The sequence below is a fragment of the Salmo salar genome, chromosome ssa22 (genome assembly GCF_905237065.1).
Source record: "Salmo salar chromosome ssa22, Ssal_v3.1, whole genome shotgun sequence".
NCBI lineage: Eukaryota > Metazoa > Chordata > Actinopteri > Salmoniformes > Salmonidae > Salmo > Salmo salar.
In genome coordinates, this window is record NC_059463.1 from 27,864,809 (window position 1) to 27,882,238 (window position 17,430).

Genomic DNA, 17,430 nt, shown 5'->3' on the forward strand with positions numbered 1-17,430 from the left:
ACACGCGCAATGACATCTGGTAAATATGTGTATGCAACCAATAGAATTGTATTTGATTTAGACACTGGTTTGGTGCTGAAGATAATGAATATGAGGTTGAAAAGTGGCAGAATTGCCCTTTAACAGATGGTGAATATAATGAAATCAATAGAATGAACAACATCTGTCAAAAGAAGTAAGTTTGTAAACATATTTTCCTACCATTCTAGTAATTTGAGTGACAATTTATGCAATACTGTTTAGTTTATCTGCTACATCATGTTCACAACTATATGTTAACAGATAATTGATAACAGAAAAATAAAAATATACATAACCAATACAAATTCACAGAGAACAGCTGCTAGTATATCCCACCATTACCTCCACTGTCTCCTCTCTGACTAGCAATACTCCCCTAACCACTGCCTTGTTCACATGTCAAGCTCTGTTTTTAAATAATTGGACTGGTTCCCGTTATATCCATTTGAATGTATGACATTCACTACAGTTTAATAGGACACTAAATACATTAGGTGACACAGCGATTTTCCAGGACTGGATTCTCTCTTGACCGTTGACCTATTAAACTTTTTGACAACTGGTTTATTAGAGCTTTGGTCCAATCAGACCCAAGCACGGATGTCGCCTCCCCAGTCCAAGCCCTGTCCACGGTACCAGGCGCGTGTGATTGGCTGAAACAGCAGGAGGAGTCGCAGCCTCCGGAGAAGCCCACAGAAGATGGCTGCCGCCACCACCACCAGCGGTGACATCATCACGAAGCCCAGGATAATAAGGGCGGAGCAGCTGTTGTCGTCGAGGTAACGGCAGAAAGGAGAGTGGGAGTCTAGGACCTGCGGGGGTGGAGAGGGAGACTAATGTAACATTCAGCCAGAAACAGACTCCAAAGATATGGACAATTATATTGATACAGTACGTGTTTCTGAGTTGTTTTTGTTAGTGAAGCAAATGTTGGTGCTTTATCTTTAACTGAACAGAACTGAGGGGGAGGTGTGCGTGTGTGTGCGCGCGTGCGTGTGTGCGTGCGTGCGTGTGTGTGTGTGTCTGTGCAAGCGTGCGCACGTTCGCTTGAGCGAGCGAAAGGGACCATATGAGGGAAGGTAGTGGGGCGTGACAGACTCTTTCCCAGTTTCCCTTCAATGTTCAGATAAGAGGCAGCTGCCAATAAAACCCCTAGGCTGTCAATCACCTGTGAGTGCCACAGAAAGAGAGAGGGAGAGAGAGAGAGAGAGACGGAGGAAGATGGAGACAGACTGGGATGAGAGAGAGACAGATAGAGATAAGAGTGGAGCCCTTGATCTGCTTGCTAGACTTGATTAAAAACATGTAAGCAATGCTAATGGGTGACATACTATATACACACTGTAAGCAAGAGGGAAGAGGAGGGAGGGATACAGATACACAGAGAAGGACATGCACAGGCAGACAGACATGCACGCACACAAACAGAAATGCACAAAAACACTTACATAGGAGTACACAAACACTCAAACACACTCAGTGTTGTTTCAATAGGGCTACATTCTATAATAACTCTCTGGCATAGAATTCTCTAATTGTCAACATTTTCAAGAGGAATTTCCCCAGCCACTTCAACTGAGCTCTGCAACCTCGAGCCCATCACCAACTACAAGTACACACTCATCTACACAAACACACTTTTTCTGTCTTGTCTGTATAGGCCTGGGCCCAGCTGGGGACTAACTGGTACTAATTTCAACAATCAGATCTTCTCATGGATATCCTCTCTTACTGTCCCATCCATCACCTCTCCAAGACAAACTGTTGATTGACACCCCCAACTCTGGCAGGCAGCAAGGGTCTATACTGGAACCTGTTGTCTTCTATATAGTACTGTTCACAACATTCCATTAAGCTACACATTAAAAATAGCACTCACATTCTGTATAATGGTACATCCTCCCCAGCCAACACTAATGAAGATGTGGAAATTAAAACACCTTGAAAATACCAGTGTCTTCAAGGTGTTTTAAGATATTTAGGATTGCTATTGATTTCATTAAATGGCAACTTTCCAAAGGAAGATAAATCAGTGTGATTGTACACAAAATTCTTCCAAATATCTAAAAAGTTAGCAAATGCCTGTAAAAAGTTAAACCTAGTATAGAGCCATATTTCACTGTAACATCGATAATGGAGACAAGCAAGCAAGGCCACTGTGAAAAGGTACATTGGGCGTCTACTCTTCGACAAGGGCAACAGCTGTATATCTTAGAGGACACTTTAGCATCATTATGAGAGTGATAGCATTTACTCAGAATGCACATCATAATCCTGTTTTAGACACAGTCTTCCTCTTCTTAAAGGTGGTCTTATTAACATGACAGTTTACTCCAAAAACAGAGTTTGCTTCTCAGCACATCATAATCATGTTGTAGTCCAGTGTGTTCTAGACACAGTCATGTGTAACTAAAATTATAGTTCACTCCAAAATCAAAGTTTGTCAGATGCTTTAAGACCTCAAAAGTATTCTAATGCCAAGATGCATCCAGGCCATCTGTTGTCTATCCAGCAATATGCTTCCCTTTCCCATTAATTTGTGATTGAGGAATATAGCCGGATCTACATAAGAGATGGCATGAGATGTGGTCTCATCTTGACATTAAACCATGCACTTTATGAGATCTGCACTAACTTTGATTTTAAAGTCAACTCTCACTTTAATGTTGCCTATAGGCCAATGAAGTGATGTTAGCTTCCGGGTGATGTCTAAAGAAGGGTGAGGCTGATAGGACTTCCCTGCCAACCCCTATCTTACCCAGAAATGTAGTGGTGTGTCTGTCTGCCCCTGGGTGTTCCCAGTGCCTGTCCCATGTACTGCTGAAGAAACACAGGGTGTGCCTCAGGGTTATGCGCTTGCCCTCCTACTCTTCATAATCTACAGTACATACTCCCACTTGGACAGATACTTGAACCGCGACGTCCTGTCCCACCCTGAGTGTGTGTTTTCCTCTGGTACAGGGTGTTCTCTGTGCCATGAGCGACAAGAACTGAATCCTACCACTCTTTAAATACTTGGGCAAGCTCGGTATACTTTTACAGTGTTGGGTTAGGGTGGAGCAGAAGGGAATCGTTCATATAATTTCATGTTGAAACACTTTCATGTTGGGGCACAGCAAACAGTTATCCACTAGCAGGGTTCTTATTATTATGTTATTTTAGCTGGTTCCATATGCAAATAAGCTGTTATTTCCTGGTTTATTAAGGCTTGCCAAGCATAACGCAGACTAACATAAAATGTAGTCAACTTTGTTCTAAGGGCAGAAAGAATCTGATTGGTTTAGGGCAGAACAAATCTGATTGGTTTCTAAAAGGTCAATGGGCGGAGTTTAACAGATGCACAACTTTTGAAAACATGGCAGAGGTTTGAACTGAGAATCTTGTAAATAAAACTTTGAGTTACAAGTTGTAACGTTTTGAAATCATTATTGTATTACAGTAGTCAGACAAATGAGACAATATCCCTAAGATACAACTGGTGCCCTGACTTGAAGCAAGGAGTAAAATGTAGCATACTTGCAGCAACATACGAAGCTAATCAGAGAAATCTAGCAAGCTAAGCATTATGACCTCAATTCGGAGATAAAATCCTACCACAGTATTCTGATGGTCAAAGGTTGTGTTAGAGACATTGAGTGGCACTATGAGCAGCCCACTACTCACCCGTGAGTGGCAGAGGAAGCCGACGTAGAGCAGCAGCGAGGCGGGCAGCAGGACCAGGGTGAACACGGCCATCAGGACCAGGACACACACCAGGACCACGCCCACGTTCCACAACAGCAGCCCCGCCCCACACGCCACACAGCCACACCTGCCCCGGCGGCTGCCCCACGCGCTGCCCTCACTGTGGGCTAGGGGAGGGGGCAGCATCTTCACCCCCTCCCCCACCCAGAACTCCTGCTCCTTCTCCTCGTCACCTGAGCTCCCCTCATCCAGGTCCACGTCCACGTCCACCCCACACATCCTGATGGGGAGAGAGAGATGGAAGGAGAAAGGAGGAGAGAGAGAATACATTGATACATTTAACCATAGTCCAATGTCATTCTTCATGGATGTAGCGTAATCCTACTTTTCCTGCAATCCCCTGCCTATTGTTCTATATTTCCCCACACATTAATGTCTTTACCACCGGGATGTCACGGACCAACACACAGCTTTGTGACTAATGGTAAACCAGTAATGATATTTGACGTACAGCTGTAAAACAGACTTCTGAGAGAGGAAACATTAACTATGGATTGGGTATAAGGCTGCATGAGCTGTGACTAAACCACACAAAAACAACACTAGACACTATGGAACACAAAGCTTTTACTATCTCATCCTAGAATATACAAGGTCTGAGGTCATCTGCCTTTGGCCTAAAGAGCAGGAACACAGACTTCATCAAAGAAATTGGAAATACAGACATTGTCATCCTACAAGAAACATGGTATAAAGGAGACAGACCCACTGGTTGCTCTCTAGGTTACAGAAAGCTGGTAGTCCCATCTATCAAACTACCTGGTGTGAAACAGGGTAGAGACTTAGGCTGTATTTTAATTTGGTACAGAGCGGACCTAACACAAACAGGAACATTTTACATCTGTCTAGAAATTAATAAGGAAATGATCTCAACAGAGAATAATGTCCTCGTGTGCTACCTATATCCCCCCAATAGAATCCCCATACTTTAACAATGACAGCTTCTCCATCCTAGAGGGGGAGATCAACAATTTCCAGGCTCAGGGACATGTACTAGTCTGTGGCGACGTAAATGCCAGAACAGGACAAGAACCCGACACCCTCAGCACACGGGGGACAAACACAACTACAACAACATAACCAACACAACCCCTGCAGCGCTGTCGGATGCTGGGTATGTACATAGTCAATGGTAGGCTTCGAGGGGACTCCTATGGTAGATACACCTAGAGCTCATCTCTTGGCAGTAGTGCTGTAGACTACTTTATCACTGACCTCAACCCAGAGTCTCTTAGAGCTTTCACAGTCAGTCCACTGACAACCCTATCAGATCACAGCAAAATCACACTCTACTTGAACAAGCATTGCGCAATCATGAGGAATCAAAGCCAAAGGAACTGAATAATTAGGCAACAACAAATTCAATCCCCTCTAGACAATTTCCTGGACAAAAGGTTTCACTTTAATAGTGAAGGTGTAAACTTGGCAGTAGTAAATGACCTAAGTAAATGAAAAACAATGACAAATGGTTTGATGAAGAATGCAAAAACCTAAGAAAGAAATTGAGAAACCTATCCAACCAAAAACATAGAGACCCAGAAAACCTAAGCCTACACCTTCATTATGGTGAACACGAAGAGTTATCTATCCAAAATGGAGATGTATGGATAAACCACTTCTCCAATTATTTTGGCTCTATAACAAAAAACAAACAGCAAAAACATATACATGATGAAATAAATCCTAGAATCAACTGTTAAAGACAAATACATTGAATGAACTACAGGACAAAATACAAACTGTCCATTCCAAAAAGGCCTGTGGGGTTGATGGTATCCTAAATGAAATGGTAAAATATACAGACCACAAATTCCAATTGGCTATACTTAAACTCCTTAACATCATCCGCCGCTCTGGCATCTTCCCAAATATTTGAAACCAAGGACTGATCACCCCAATCCACAAAAGTGGAGACAAATTTGACCCCAATAACTATTGTGGGATATGTGTCAACAGCAACCTTGGGAAAATCCTCTGCATTATCAATAACAGCAGACTCGTACATTTCCTCAGCGAAAACAATATACTGAGCAAATGTCAAATTGTCTTTTTACCAAATTACTGTACAACAGACCACGCATTCATCCTGCACACCCTAATTGACAAACAAACTAAAACAAAGGCAGTCTTCTCATGCTTTGTTGATTTAAAAAAAGCTTTCAACTCAATTTGGCATGAGGGTCTGCTATACAAAGTGATGGAAAGTGGTATTGGGGGAAAACATACAACATTATAAAATCCATGTACACAAACAACAAGTGTGTGGTAAAATTGACAAAAAACACACATATTTCTTTCCACGGGGCTGGGGGGGTGAGACAGGGATGCAGCTTAAGCCCCACCATCTTCAACATATATATCAACGAATTGGCGAGGGCACTAGAACAGTCTGCACCACCCGGCCTCACCCTACTAGAATCTGAAGTCAAAGTCTACTGTTTGCTGATGATCTGGTGTCACGTCTGTCCCCAACCAAGGAGGGCTTACAGCAGCACCTAGATCTTCTGCACAGATTCTGTCAGACCTGGGCCCTGACAGTAAATCTCAATCAGACAAAAATAACGGAGTTCCAAAAAAGGTCCAGTTGCACAATACAAATTCCATCTAGACACCATTGTCCTAGAGCACACAAAAAACGATACATACCTTGGCCTAAACATCAGCACCACAGGTAACTTCCACAAAGCTGTGAACGATCTGAGAGACAAGGCAAAAAGAGCCTTCTAAGCTATCAAAAGGAACATCAAATTCGACATACCAATTAGGATCTGGCTAAAAATACTTGAATCAGTTATAGAACCTATTGCCCTTTATGGTTGTGAGGTCTGGGGTCCACTCACCAACCAAGAAGTCACAAAATGGGACAAACACCAAATTGATACTCTGCATGCAGAATTACGCAAAAATATCCTCTGTGTACAACGTAAAACACCAAATAATGCATGCAGAGCAGAATTAGGCCGATACCCGATAATTATCAAAATCAAGAAAAAGCTTAAATTCTACAACCATCTAAAAGGAAAAGATTCCCAAACCTTCCTTAACAAAGCAATCACCTACAGAGAGATGAACCTGGAGAAGGGTCCCTTAAGCAAGCTGGTCCTGGGGCTCTGTTCACAAACACAACAGATCCTATAGAGTCCCAGGACATCAACACAATTAGACCCAACCAAATCATGAGAAAACAAAAAGAAAATTACTTGACACATTGGAAAGAATTTACAAAAAAACTGAGCAAACTAGAATGCTATTTGGCCCTAAACAGAGAGTACATAGTGGCAGAATATTAAGAAACTCCCATATCAATTGGGTGAAATACCACAGTGTGCAATCACAGCAGCAAGATTTGTGAGCTGTTGCCACAAGAAAAGGGCAACCAGTGAATAACTAACACCAGTGTAAATACAACCTATTGTCACGCCCTGACCTGAGAGAGACGGTTTATTTCTCTATTTTGTTAGGTCAGGGTGTGGGGTGGGTATTCTATGTCATTATATTTCTATGTTTTGGCCAGGTATGGTTTCCAATCAGATGCAGCTGTCTATCGTTGTCTCTGATTGGGAACCATACTTAGGCAGCCTTTTCCCACCTGTGTTTGTGGGTAGTTGTTTTCTGTTTAGTTTTCTGTACCTGACAGAACTGTTGGCTTGTTTTCGTTTTGTTATTTTGTTCAAGTGTTTCATAGTGGAATAAAATCATGAGTACTTACCACGCTGCGCTTTGGTCCCCTTCTCATTACGTTACACCTATATTTATTTATTTATTTTCCCTTTTGTACTTGAACTATGTGCACATCATTACAACACTGTATATATACATAATATAACATTTAACATGTCTTTATTATTTTAGAGCTTTTGTGAGTGTAATGTTTACTGTTTATTTTTTATTGCTTATTTCACTTTTGTTTATTACCTATTTCACTTGCTTTGGCAATGTAAACATGTTTCCCATGCCAATAAAGCCACTTAAAATTGAAAACAAATGGAGTGAGAGAGAGAGATAAATCAACAAGGTAAAGTATGTTGTTGTTCCACTAAACACAATAAGGACTCATAAAATGACCCAATTACCCTTACCATCACGCCCAGATACATTTAACTATCTTGTGTCCGGTATATTATCATTATTTTCATCATCCCGCCCCATCCCTATCACCACCCCATCCTGCGCTCAGTGGAATCGATAACAGCGATCGATCCATCGCCCCTCCCCACCCCTTCTCCGACCGGGTTTCTTAGTAGCAGCACCACCCCCCTGGATAAAAACGGGTTAAATCAATGTTGTTTCCACATCATTTCAACCCAAAAATTCGATGTAATGACGTTGAATCAGTGTGGAAAACGGATTGGATTTGCAACATAAATCATCAACTTTTAACCTAAATCCAATGAATTGTTGGTTGATTTCACATTGAATTTACGTTTGTTGGCAGCTCAACCAAATGTAAATCAAAACTAGACGTTGAACTGACGTCTGTCCCCAGTGGGACTCACAACTATAAATAACACATTTAAAAGCCAACACTGTCATCATACTTAAGATATAGTATTTCACAAAACACAACAATCCAAGCAGATTTGTATTCCAAATATATTTGCACATTTACCTTGCTCTGGTGTCTCTATCACTGTCTCAGAAGTCTCTTTTGAAATTGTTGACCCCAGAACAGGAGCAGGTGCTTCCAAACTCCAGAGTATGTCAGAATAAGATGATATTTCCTCGTTTGCTGAGAACAGTAAAAACAAACAAAACAGCGCTTCATAGGATGCGCACCTATTGTCTTTTCCAAGACAGTAGCACAGCGATGCTTGCGTGCTGCGTTCGAGTGTGTATAGATCAGAGCGGTGCGCAGAGGGAATGCTGTGAGTGTGTGTACTATGTTAGTGTTTGAGTGAGAGAGAGAGAGAGAGAGTCCACCTCAGCACAATTGGACACGGCGCACTGTCCTCTTCAACATTAGTGACTTCACACGGAAGCGGTGGAGTGAAAATGAGATAACGTGATGAGCAGACCATACCATAAACCCTATTAGTATTCGCCTGTTTTAATGATGTCCCACTAATATTGTCCTCTTCTCTTTTATCCGAATCCGCTTTTCCCAACGTTTGACCTTACTTTTGAAGCTCATCTAATGTTTTTAAATCTTTTATTTTTTTTATCATTTTATCCAAGTTTACTTGGAGCATCATAAACTTACTCTCGTGTAATGCATTACTGCATCCCTATGTTAATTATCCTTGTTTACCAAAAGCCTTGGTAAAAGCGGCATCATATAAGAACAAATCCCTCGGTGATGCAGCATCAGAAGACCAAAGCCAGGCAAAGCAGCACTAACCCATCTCTTGGACATAGGCTGCTTGTTGGCAGTGTTACCTGTACAGCCTCTGGTACTGTTAACCTACAGATGGGACATGGAGGGCTTGGTTAATAATCCCTGTAGGTTTTATCAGCCAGACATGAGGCTGTCCTATGCACCTCTCTGATGAGAGAGGTCTGGGTTGGGCTATCCCTATGTGACAGATTACGGAGATCATACCCCACTCACCCCCTCTAATGTCTCACAGTAGCCTATACAGCAGTACCTCCCAAACAAAAAAAACAAACACACACTGTCACTCTCTCCACATTCTCTCCACTTCCCTTGCTGTCTGTAGGACTGGGCCGGGCCCAGCTGGGGATTAGGTTAAACTGATGGTATGACATGGTTGACAAATGATGAATAGAAAACTCTCCCTGGAGTATTCTCTCTCTCTGTTGTAGGACCTTTTACTGGAGAAACCACCCTGTGTAGTCCTCTCCCACTGATACTCAGGACAACTTCTCAGTGCAGTCATACTGACATCTGCTGGTCTGTTTGGTTATGGTTTCAAACATGGTTGGTCTTTTTTGTTGGTCACCTAATCATGCTTATTTGTCAATTGAAAGGTTTGAACAGTTTCAAGTCAAAACACACAGTCACAGCTGTTTAATCATTCCTTTTTCTTATAATGCAAAGCAGCCATAAGTTACTGTAACTTAATATCAGCCAGGAATAGATCTCTCTGGTCAATGTAACCTCTGTCTGTCCCTGACCACAGACACCCCACTGATCCCCTTCACTATCTGTATATTAAACTCTATTGAGCTCTACCTACAGACAGACTAGAGAGCTGCACTAATGGACGAGCTCAAGCTGTACTCGCTCTCTCTCTCTGAACTCCTTCTTCCTCAGGCTTTTAGTCACTCTACCCAACCCGATCTATCGACAACACGCCACTCTGGGTTGCCATGACATCTCATTGGGAAGATTGATATTTTTGTGGCTTTATAGGTAAAAATCACTCAGTGATGAAATTATCAGATGACAGTTAACCTTCATAAAGGTAGAAACAGGAATATTGTCCATATGGCCTCAAACTCAGATAATAAAGCACTTAGCTGGTGGAGAAAAAGGAGAGTGGGAATTTACATTAATTTACATTACAATACTTTACATTTGAAATTGTGAACAGATCATTGATGATGTACATGAATGTATTATTGGTGTGTGTGTGGGGGGGTGTGTTTTGTACTTTTAATGCCTGCTGTTTAGTGTTGGTTAAAATGGGGGGAAATTCCTCTCTGTTTCTATTAGAGAACAACATGTCCATTGTGACTGCTGTAGGCAGAGAGTAGTGACGATGCAAACATGGCGAAAACACACAAATCTATAGTCCACAGTTAGGATTATAACATGCATAGCCTAAACCTCTGCACTTGAGTGAAAATCTGAAACACTATGGTGTTAGTACATTTAAATAGGTGAGATTAGGACTGGGGATTGAAAGGTTGCCAATGTAAAGAGATGGAAAATTCTGTAACTTGTTTTCAAATCCGAACACTTCTTAAATCAAATCAAATTTTAATCAAATCAAATTTTATTAGTCACATGCGCCGAAGACCTTACAGTGAAACAAGCCCCTAACCAACAGAGCAGTTTCCAAAAATACGGATAAGAATAAGAGATAAAAAGTAACAAGTAATTGAAGAGAAGCGGTAAAAAATAACAATATATACAGGGGGATGACGGTACAGAGTCAATGTGCGGGGGTACTGGTTAGTTAAGGTAGTATGTACATGTAGGTAGAGTTGTTAAAGTGACTATGCATAGATGACAACAGAGAGTGGCAGTGGTGTGGAGAATGGAGGGGGCAATGCAAATAGTCTGGGTAGCCATTTTACTAGACGTTCAGGAGTCCTATGGCTTGGGGGTAGAAGCTGTTTAGAAGCCTCTTGGACCTAGACTTGGCGCTCCGGTACCGCTTGCCGTGCGGTAGCAGAGAGAACAGTCTATGACTAGGGTGGCTGGAGTCTTTGACAATTTCTCGGGCCTTCCTCTGACACTGCCTGGTATAGAGGTCCTGGATGGCAGGAAGCTTGGCCCCAGTGATGTACTGGGCCATTTGCACTACCCTCTGTAGTGCCTTGCGGTCGGAGGCAGAGCAGGATGCTCTCGATGGTGCAGCTGTAGAACCTTTTGAGGATCTGAGGACCCATGCCAAATCTTTTCAGTCTCCTGAGGGGGAATAGGTTTTGTCGTGCCCGCTTCATGACTGTCTTGGTGTGCTTGGCCCATGATAGTTTGTTGGTGATGTGGACACCAAGGAACTTCAAGCTCTCAACCTGCTCCACTGCAACCCCGTCTATGAGAATGGGGGCATGCTCAGTCCTTTTTCCTGTAGTCCACAATCATCTCCTTTGTCTTGATCACATTGAGGGAGAGGTTGTTGTCCTGCACCACACGGCCAGGTCTCTGACCTCCTCCCTATAGGCTGTCTCATTGTTGTCGGTGATCAGGCCAACCACTGTTGTGTCATCGTCAAATTTAATGATGGTGTTGGAGTTGTGCCTGGCCGTGCAGTCATGAGTGAACAGGGAGTACAGGAGGGGGCTGAGCACGCACCCCTGAGGGGCCCCTGTGTTGAGGATCAGCGTGGTGCATGTGTTGTTACCTACCCTTATCACCTGGGGGTGGCCTGTCAGGAAGTCCAGGATCCAGTTTAATTATTTTATTTCACCTTTATTTAACCAGGTAGGCAAGTTGAGAACAAGTTCTCATTTACAATTGCGACCTGTCCAAGATAAAGCAAAGCAGTTCGACACATACAACAACACAGAGTTACACATGGAGCGAAACAAACATACAGTCAATATTACAGTAGAAAAATAAGTCTATATACAATGTGAGCAAATGAGGTGAGATAAGGGAGGTAAAGGCAAAAAAAAGGCCATGGTGGCAAAGTAAATACAATATAGCAAGTAAAACACTGGAATGGTAGATTTGTAGTGGAAGAAAGTGCAAAGTAGAAATAGAAATAATGGGGTGCAAAGGAGCAAAATAAATAAATACAGTAGGGGGATGAGGTAGTTGTTTGGGCTAAATTATAGATGGGTTATGTACAGGTGCAGTGATCTGTGAGCTGCTCTGACAGCTGTTGCTTAAAGCTAGTGAGGGAGATAAGTGTTTCCGGTTTCAGAGATTTTTGTAGTTCGTTCCAGTCATTGGCAGCAGAGAACTGGAAGGAGAGACGGCCAAAGGAGGAATTGGCTTTGGGGGTGACCAGAGAGATATACCTGCTGGAGTGCGTGCTACAGGTGGGTGCTGCTATGGTGACCAGTGAGCTGAGATAAGGGGGGACTTTACCTAGCAGGGTATTGTAGATGACCTGGAGCCAGTGGGTTTGGCGACGAGTATGAAGCGAGGGCCAGCCAACGAGAGCGTACAGGTCGCAGTGGTGGGTAGTATATGGGGCTTTGGTGACAAAACGGATGGCACTGTGATAGACTGCATCCAGTTTATTGAGTAGGATATTGGAGGCTATTTTGTAAACGACATCGCCTAGGTCGAGGATCGGTAGGATGGTCAGTTTTACGAGGGTATGTTTGGCAGCATGAGTGAAGGATGCTTTGTTGCGAAATAGGAAGCCAATTCTAGATTTAACTTTGGATTGGAGATGTTTGATGTGAGTCTGGAAGGAGAGCTTACAGTCTAACCACACACCTAGATATTTGTAGTTGTCCACATATTCTAAGTAAGAACTGTCCAGAGTAGTGATGCTGGATGGGCGGGCAGGTGCGGTCAGCGATCGGTTGAAGAGCATGCATTTAGTTTTACTTGTATTTAAGAGCAGTTGGAGGCCACGGAAGGAGAGTTGTATGGCATTGAAGCTCGTCTGGAGGGTTGTTAACACAGTGTCCAAAGAAGGGCCAGAAGTATACAGAATGGTGTCGTCTGCGTAGAGGTGGATCAGAGACTCACCAGCAGCAAGAGCGACATCATTGATGTGTCACATGGGTCATATAAAGGGGACCAAGTCGCAGCATGTATGGTGCTCATATTTAAACTTTTAATGAAGACACTCGATCCAAAACAATAAAACGACTGACAACAGTTCCGTAAGGTACACTGACAAAACGGAAAAAACTACCCACAAAAAAACAAAGGAAAAACAAGCTGCCTAAGTATGGCTTCCAATCAAAGACAACGATAGACACCTGCCTCTGATTGGAAACCATACCTGGCCAAAACATAGAAAACAAAACATAGAAATAGAAATCTAGAAAAAGCCCACATATAAACCCAAAACCACCCAAAACAACCCCCTGTCACGCCCTGACCACTCTACTATGGAAAATGACCTCTTACAAGGGTCAGGACGTGACATGATGTATACAGAGAAAAGAGTTGGCCCAAGAATTGAACCCTGTGGCACCCCCATAGAGACTACCAGAGGTCCGGACAACAGGCCATCCGATTTGACACATTGAACTCTATCAGAGAAGTAGTTGGTGAACCAGGCGAGGCAATCATTTGAGAAACCAAGGCTATTGAGTCTGCCGATGAGGATGTGGTGATTGACAGAGTCGAAAGCCTTGGCCAGGTCAATGAATACGGCAGCACAGTATTGTTTCTTATCGATGGCGGTTACGATATCGTTTAGGACCTTGAGCGTGGCTGAGGTACACCCATGGCCAGCTCTGAAACCAGATTGCATAGCAAAGAAGGTGCGGTGGGATTCGAAATGGTCGGTAATCTGTTTGTTGACTTGGCTTTCGAAGACCTTAGAAAGGCAGGGTAGGATAGATAAAGGTCTGTAGCAGTTTGGGTCAAGAGTGTCCCCTCCTTTGAAGAGGGGGATGACAGTAGCTGCTTTCCAATCTTTTGGAATCTCAGACGACGCGAAAGAGAGGTTGAACAGGCTAGTAATAGGGGTTGCAACAATTTTGGCAGATCATTTTAGAAAAAAAGGGTCCAGATTGTCTAGCCCGGCTGATTTGTAGGGGTCCAGATTTTGCAGCTCTTTCAGAACATCAGCTGACTGGATTTGGGAGGAGAAATGGGGAAGGCTTGGGCCTGTGGGGGGTGCAGTGCTGTTGACCGAGGTAGGGGTAGCCAGGTGGAAAGCATGGCCAGCTGTAGAAAAATGCTTATTGAAATTCTCAATTATAGTGGATTTATCAGAGGTGACAGTTTCCTATCCTCAGTGCAGTGAGCAGCTGGGAGGAGGTGTTCTTATTCTCCATGGACTTTACAGTGTCCCAGAACTTTTTTGAGTTTTATGTTGCAGGAAGCAAATTTCTGCTTGAAAAAGCTAGCCTTCGCTTTTCTAACTGACTGTGTATATTGGTTTCTAACTTCCCTGAAAAGTTGCATATCACGGGGGCTGTTCGATGCTAATGCAGAACGCCACAGGATGTTTTTGTGTTGGTTAAGGGCAGTCAGGTCTGGAGAGAACCAAGGGCTATATCTGTTCCTGGTTCTACATTTCTTGAATGGGGCATGTTTATTTAAGATGGTGAGGACAGCATTTAAAAAAAATAGCCAGGCATCCTCTACTGACGGGATGAGGTCAATATCCTTCCAGGATACCCGGGCCAGGTCGATTAGAAAGGCTTGCTCGCTGAAATGTTTCAGGGAGCGTTTGACAGTGATGAGTGGAGGTCGTTTGACCACTGACCCATTACGGATGCAGGCAATGAGGCAGTGATTGCTGAGATCTTGGTTGAAAACAGCAGAGGTGTATTTAGAGGGCAAGTTGGTTAGGATGATATCTATGATGGTGCCCATGTTTACGGCTTAGGGGTGGTACCTGGTAGGTTCATTGACAATTTGTGTGAGATTGAGGGCATCAAGCTTAGATTGTAGGATGGCTGGGGTGTTAAGCATGTCCCAGTTTAGGTCACCTAGCAGCACGAGTTCTGAAGATAGATGGGGGGGCAATCAGTTCACATATGGTGTCCAGAGCACAGCTGAGGGCAAAGGGTGGTCTATAGCAGGCGGCAACGGTGAGAGACTTGTTTTTAGAGAGATGGATTTTTAAAAGTAAAAGTTCAAATTGTTTGGGTACAGACCTGGATAGTAGGACAGAACTCTGCAGGCTATCTCTGCAGTAGATTGCAACACTGCCCCCTTTGGCCGTTCTATCTTGTCTGAAAATGTTGTAGTTAGGGATGAAGATTTCAGAGTTTTTGGTGGACTTCCTAAGCCAGAATTCAGACACGGCTAGGACATCCGGGTTGGCAGAGTGTGCTAAAGCAGTGAATAAAACAAACTTAGGGAGAAGGCTTCTAATGTTAACATGCATGAAACCAAGGCTATTACGGTTACAGAAGTCATCAAAAGAGAGTGCCTGGGGAATAGGAGTGGAGCTAGACACTGCAGGGCCTGGATTTACCTCTACATCCCAGAGGAACAGCGGAGGAGTAGGGTAGGGTACGGCTAAAAGCTATGAGAATCGGTCGTTTATGACGTCCAGAATAGAGAGTAAAAGGAGCAGGTTTCTGGGGGCGATAAAATAGCTTCAAGGTATAATGTACAGACAAAGGTATGGTAGGATGTGAATAGAGTGGAGGTAAACCTAGGCACTGAGTGATGATGAGAGAGATATTGTCTCTAGAAACATTATTGAAACCAGAAGATGTCATAGCATGTGTGGGTGGTGGAACTGAAAGGTTGGATAAGGTATAATGAGCAGGGCTAGAGGCTCTACAGTGAAATAAGCCAATAAACACTAACCAGAACAGCAATGGACAAGGCATATTGACATTAAGGAGAGGCATGCTTAGCCAAGTGATCATAAGGGTCCCGTGAGATTCAGACAGCTAGCCGGGCCATAGGTAGCAAGCTGGCAGAAGATGGAGCGAGGTCTGTTTTTAGCCACCTCGTGCGTTTCCGTCTGTAGATTAGTGGGGTTCCGTGTGGTAAGGGGGACCAGTCCAATTGGCAAAATATAGTTATAGTGGCCCAAGAAAATTGTCCGATAGACCTATTCAGATAGCAGCCGATAAGACAGCTAACGATTAGCGGGCCGCAGATGGGCGTTCAGGTTACGTCGCGACGGAGGGGCCAGTTGGATAACTCCCTCGGGCAGATAACGTCGGTAGTCCAGTCGTGAAGGCCCAATGGGGCTCCGCATCGGCAGTAAAACGGATCCGGATAAGTGATTGTAGCCCAGGAGTGGCTGATGGAACTCTTCAGCTGGCTAGCTCCGGAATAATTGATGTTAGCTCCGGGACCGACGTTAGCCAATAGTCACTCGGGTAGCCGCTAGCTAGCTGCAAGATCCAGGTGTAAATGTCTAGAGCATGCGGTAGAAATCCGGGGATAGGGAGAGAAAATAGGTCCGGTATGCTCTGGTCTGAGTCACGCTGTACAAAACTGGCGATAGCTTTTCGGGCTAAGGGATAGCTGATGACCGCCAACCGTGGCTAGCTGAACTCCAATGTTAGCCAGTGAACTGGCCAACCTCTGGCTAACCTCTGGCTAGCTTCTGTTGTGGATTTCAGATTTGAGGTAAATAATACTTTTTTTTTTTAATTGGTGAGGAGAGTGTTTTGAGGTTGAGTTTTTAGAAAAAAATATATAAAAAGATATGCGAAGAAAAGATGTAAATATATATATATACATGGGACACGACAAGACTAAGGACAAAGACGTCTGACTGCTACGCCATCTTGGATTGAAAAAAAAGTTGCAGAGGGAGGTGTTCAGGCCCAGGGTCCTTAACTTATTGATGAGCTTTGAGGGCACTATGATGTTGAACGCTGAGCTGTAGTCAATGAATAGCATTGTCACATAGGTGTTCCTTTTCTCCAGGTGGGAAAGGGCATTGTGGAGTGCAATAGACACTGCATCATCTGTGGATCTGTTGGGGCGGTATGCAAAACTGGAGTCGGTCTAGGGTTTCTGGGATGATGGTGTTCTGTATCCAAATGCTGCATTTTTTTCTTGTGATCATTAGACTTTTTAGTTTGAAATGATATACACACCAGTACAGCTCCCGAGTGGTCTAAGGCACTGTATTTCAGTGCTAGAGACCCTGGTTCGATTTCCAGGCTGTATCATAACCGGCCGTGATTGAGAGTCCTGTAGGGGGGGCGCAATTGGCCCAGCGTTGTTAGGGTTTGGCCGGGGTAGCCCGTCATTGTAACTGACTTGCCTCGTTGAATAAAATACAGCGCATGCTGCTGCCTCTTTATCAAGTTGCCCTCTGCAGTACCTCTTTAAACCAGCAGAGAGCAGCATAATCAAATCTATTATATTTGAACATAGGCAGCTGACTAGTCCAAGATCATGTTCCCACCACATGATGACAATAATAGACAAAAGCTTTAAATAAATCACTACAGATAGAGCTTCATTGA

The 17,430-nt window shown here is 43.6% G+C and overlaps 1 protein-coding gene across 1 annotated transcript; it reads right to left on the minus strand.

The window, feature by feature from the left end:
• Window positions 1–209: 209 nt before the first annotated feature.
• LOC106583062 (transmembrane protein 88B) lies at window positions 210–8,688 on the minus strand. Its single transcript, XM_014166843.2, has 3 exons — window positions 8,375–8,688; window positions 3,685–3,985; window positions 210–833 (listed from the first exon to the last, which is right to left on the minus strand). Exons 2-3 carry the CDS (start codon window positions 3,982–3,984, stop codon window positions 606–608), a joined length of 528 nt encoding a protein of 175 aa, XP_014022318.1. The 5' UTR covers window position 3,985; window positions 8,375–8,688; the 3' UTR covers window positions 210–605.
• Between the last annotated feature and the right edge of the window lie 8,742 nt (window positions 8,689–17,430).